This window comes from Acyrthosiphon pisum, chromosome X (assembly GCF_005508785.2).
Source record: "Acyrthosiphon pisum isolate AL4f chromosome X, pea_aphid_22Mar2018_4r6ur, whole genome shotgun sequence".
Taxonomy (NCBI): domain Eukaryota; kingdom Metazoa; phylum Arthropoda; class Insecta; order Hemiptera; family Aphididae; genus Acyrthosiphon; species Acyrthosiphon pisum.
In genome coordinates, this window is record NC_042493.1 from 92,815,010 (window position 1) to 92,819,831 (window position 4,822).

General features: G+C 28.1%; 1 protein-coding gene across 1 annotated transcript; it reads right to left on the minus strand.

The window, feature by feature from the left end:
• Nucleotides 1-1,474: 1,474 nt before the first annotated feature.
• Nucleotides 1,475-3,914, minus strand: LOC115033181. The gene is made up of 4 exons (XM_029485299.1): nt 3,170-3,914; nt 2,066-2,134; nt 1,851-1,943; nt 1,475-1,534 (listed from the first exon to the last, which is right to left on the minus strand). Exons 1-4 carry the CDS (start codon nt 3,581-3,583, stop codon nt 1,475-1,477), a joined length of 636 nt encoding a protein of 211 aa, XP_029341159.1. The 5' UTR covers nt 3,584-3,914.
• Between the last annotated feature and the right edge of the window lie 908 nt (nt 3,915-4,822).

Genomic DNA, 4,822 nt, shown 5'->3' on the forward strand with positions numbered 1-4,822 from the left:
CATTTTATTGGATTTAATCTAATATGTTGTAATATCAATTAAACTTATTTCTCTTTTGTCAATTATTATATTAGTACAATGTTTAATGTTAGATATGATTGTTGTTATGATTTCAATGATCAATATTTCAACAAAATCAGATTTAATTATTTATTCAAATATTAATTGTATGAGAAATTGTTTAAAAATGTAATTATTTTTGCAAAACTGGAGTGAACACGATACCTGTCGAGCACCCTTCGTAGTTTAATAAAAATACGAAAAGATATAGGGAAAATGAAAAGCAAGACTTCAAAATGGTCTAATTGGGAAATAGTGAAGTAAGACGTAATGATTTGTTGTGGACGGAGAGGTTGATGGGTTAAATGGGGGTCAGTGGACAGTGTTAAGTCTGATAGAAATAAATAATTAACAAGTTGATTTAGTGAGGAGTACCTACAAGGTAACTGATTGAAACAAAATATCATGACCAGACTGAGCAACTATTCGGCCCGGGAAATTTATATTATGACCGGACCTTGCCATTTCGTGGCATATCTGTTCCTATTTGCTGTTATTCAACTTATTATAGCAAAATGAATACGTACTTCACAACTAGAGTGTTCCCCTCAAGTTGTGGGTGGTTTGTGGAACCCTAGAAAGTTCCGTAATCTCACAATATATACGTATTATATTATTTATAATAATATAATATAATAATTCTTATTTTCTATTTGTATCTATATAACGTTCTTAAGCCTCTTCAGGTCTCGAGACAGGTCTTACCCATTTATCATCAATTGTATTATTCATAAGATTTCTCCCCTCTTAATTTGAAACAATTGCGCCATATATATTTTAAAAGCAGCCTGATGGGCCAATGCTCACTAGTTTTCGATTAACCATTTTACATATATGATATTAGCGCAGACACATGCCTTTATGTATAGGAAAATATTATATTGTGTAGGTGATTTCTCCCATTTTAATTTGAAACAGTGGCATCATCTAGATTTTAAAAGCAGCCTAATGGGCCGGTGCCCAGTGGTTTTCGATTAAACATTATTACATATTATATTATATTAGCGCACACACACGCCTATAGGTATGTATATATTGTGGGTACTGAGTATTTATCGTCACAATGATAAATTGTTAATTACTACTTAATAATTAGAATAAATATTTTATATTTGGCCACAAATGTGGACATGCTTGATAGTTGGTATTTATGTATGTGTTTTATAAAGGAATATGTACTTATGAGTTAAAATAATTGCCCCCCTCCAATAAAAACTGAAATGACGCCACTGATTTGAAACGTACACTGTTATATTTATAGTTAATAAAATTATATTTTACAATATTGTGTAAATACCTATGTTATAAATTCAACTACCTACAGTTAGGGAAACAAAATAGTATATTATATAATATAATATTCGTTTAATTTTTTTTTTTGATATTATATAATTGTCTGAAGAAGGATTTAGTGTCATTGTTTAATTTCAGTATCATTGGGTGATTCTTCATCTGTACCAATGTGATTATTCCACTAACCAATAACACGAGGATCTGTAAACAAACAAAACATTAGATACGACGTATAATATACAAACTTCAACAGACCCTAAGAAATACGAATGATAGAGAAATTTGTAAATTTAAATCGAAGAAAGTAATAATTAAGTTAGCGACTCTCTATCCAAGTTCTGCTGCGCACTAGTCTTGGTTAAAATATATTGGAATAGAAAATAATCAAGGACGATACAACTATTAAAAATCAGTGGATAGGTTAGATACGTAACGATAAATCAAATGAAAAATAAAAAAATTATAATCTTATAAAAAAAAACAAAATGGGTACTTACCGATGTAACAAGATTCAAATTTATATTAAAAAACCCGAATGCCGAAATTTGGTCCGAATCGCAAACTGATATTTGATTCAAAAACATTTTGATCTGAATAAGAAAACATTAAAATTACCAAACAATAAAGTCTTATGAATCTTACTAACTTATTTAAATCTATAATCAAAATTGAAAAAAATGTTCCAATTGGTATTATACAATTTTTTTATTACTTGTCGTTTTTTGTCCAAGTGTAAATTTGAAATTCGGTATAACCGTAAGTATGATATCATCTTCAATCTCTGTAAAAATAATTTTTCAAATGAAAATGTCCACGTTTAGTTTTGAAATATACTGCATATAATTTGAGGTTTGAAAATTTGTTATAACTATGTAGGGAAATATCTTAGCATCCATAGGTTATACTTAGTAAAAATGTTTGAAAATGTAATACAACGACCAAAAGATTTTTAATCTAAGTTACCTAAATAATATGTGGTATACAAAAGCACAATTTTTTTTATATGCATTGAAAGTTCTAATGTTGACAAAATTTATCAAATTGCCGAAAATGTTCAACCTATATTTCAATCAAGTTCATAAATGTTTTTTATTTTTATAGCTTACATTAGACTTATTGATACAAGAATCCATGTTTCTACAATACACCAGAAAGTAACATCAGTTTTGTATATGAGTTTGAATCAAAAATCTTTACGAAGTTATCAAATTTTCATCAATCAATTTTTGATGTTTTGAGGTAATTGAATATATTTTAGGCAGGGCTTGCATTTGAAAAAAATTCCTTTTTATGTTATTTACAATTAAAACGTTACACAATTTTTGCGTTTATCGGTATTCAGAATTAAAACGTTATCCAAGTTTTGCGATTATCGTTACTTAGGACTAACACGTTATACAAGGTTTGCATCTATCGTTATTTAAAATAGTGTTAATACCTATTAAATTTCAAAATAATAACTAATGTGGGTAGGTAATGGCTCTAATACGGAATATAAAATACTCAATTATTAGGTTGCTTGCATGAAATAAATGTTTCTACGAAACCAAAAGATTTTAAAATTTTTCGTTTTGCGTAATTTTTTGGTCAATGATATTCTATAAATTACGTTTTGTGTTATGAATCGTTTTAAAAAAACGTTATAATAACGTTTACATATTTCAATCGTTTTTTGTCAAATATAACTTTTTAAACATAACGTTATTATAAAAAGTGCGAGCCCTGATTTTAAGTAAAATATAGTAGCCAGGAAATCAACAAAGGTATGGTTAACAATAACTTCAATTTAAGCTGGCTGAATAATACTTTCAATTACCTTCTCATTTATGGATGAAACGAAAACGATAATGGACATCAAAAACGTGACATTTTGTACGTGGACCAATAGAGGTAATAATTGTGCCCAGATATTTTTGTTTGGATGAAAACTGGTAAATACTTCACTGTTAACAATAAAATAAACACTGACAATAAGATTGATAAAGCTGGTTGTGAATAACCCCAAAAGCAATGGACCGTAACCAAGAGTAAACATTTTTAACAAATCACAGAGTTCGGAGTGTAACAGCCGCGTGTTTTCCATCAAATCCACTATTTTGGTGTGTGTCCATTCGTCGGAAGTGGCAACTAAGTCGGCAGGAAGACATTTCCAACAATCATTTAACGTCTGGAATCTGACATATAAATTTTGAAGAAAGAAACATGATGAGACTGTAACTGCATAATCCATAACAAATGGTATAGCATATATTGTATGGATTGTCAATACTACTATGTTTTCTAGAGGGAAGGGCCGACAATAATAATATAAAATCTTAAATCCAACAAATTATCCAAATAATGATATCAAAATCGTATTCCAATGTTTTTTTGTCCATGAACGCTGTGGTGTCATCAAATTTGTTGAAAGTGGAATAATTTTTTGATCAAACTCTATAATTCCATTAATAAATCTGAAAACAAAAATAATGAAAACTCATTAATGTTACGGATTTTTACAATTTCACGTTATTCTAATGTATTTTAATTTGTGTCATTGACTTGATTATTAAAAATTAACTATAAATACACATAAACTAAATATAAATAAATATATATCAGTATTTCATATTTATAATTTATTTTAGGTACTAAATTCTAGTTCATAAATGTTGTTCTTCTTTAACAATATTTTTAAATTAGTCGACTTATGAATTCAAATAAAGTTTAATGAATTGATTCCAATAAAATGTCTGCACCAAAAAAGGATCTTCACTTACTAGTAGGTGGGATGAACAAATAAAAATATAAAAAAAAAAAGTCTGAGGCACTCGGGGACTGCCGCGGTAAAGCTATTGCATAGCAATTTTGTAACTATGTATCATGTAATTATGACTATATTTATTTTTGTATGACATTAATTCAAGTTTTTTTGTTGATAATGGTAGATAAACACCGTACGGAAATATTTTATTTGAGACTTTTTTGCTTAGCCACTGGTTAGACTGTAAATAACGAAAATAATAATAACATCTTACGGTCACGCTTTTTCGTTACGAAAAATGTTTTTTCAGTCACCACGCCAGGCCCGCGATAAAAGCTATACAATAGCTTAATAATTTATCTAGAAAATGGCTTCCATTTGTCCCCATTTAAGAAATAATTTTATAAGTAAGAGGTAGCTACTATAATATGTGGTTATGTTAAATAATGGTATAATGTGTATCTATATGTATTGTACGATTAATCTTCACCAATTTCTTATAAATTATTTTAAATCAATTAACTGTTCAAAATTAAACTTTACATTTTTACAATAAATTAATTTATTCACAAATTCCCAGATTAAAATAAAATCATCTTTTTCACATTAAAATTTGTGGGTGGCCAAGATATTTTAGTTTTATTTTTTTTTGAGAAATTGAGATTTGATAACATTGAAAAATATACATTTTTAAATTACTCTATGAAACAAGGAATATCGAGGTGT

Excerpts from the sequence above, each read along its gene's own strand:
- LOC115033181 (XM_029485299.1), bottom strand. The coding sequence starts at position 3,583 with ATGGATTATGCAGTTACAGTCTCATCATGTTTCTTTCTTCAAAATTTA. Across the intron at positions 2,135-3,169 it reads TTTCATCCATAAATGAGAAG|AGATTGAAGATGATATCATA; the intron begins GTAATTGAAAGT and ends TTATTTTTACAG. Across the intron at positions 1,535-1,850 it reads ATTTGAATCTTGTTACATCG|TGGAATAATCACATTGGTAC; the intron begins GTAAGTACCCAT and ends GTTATTGGTTAG.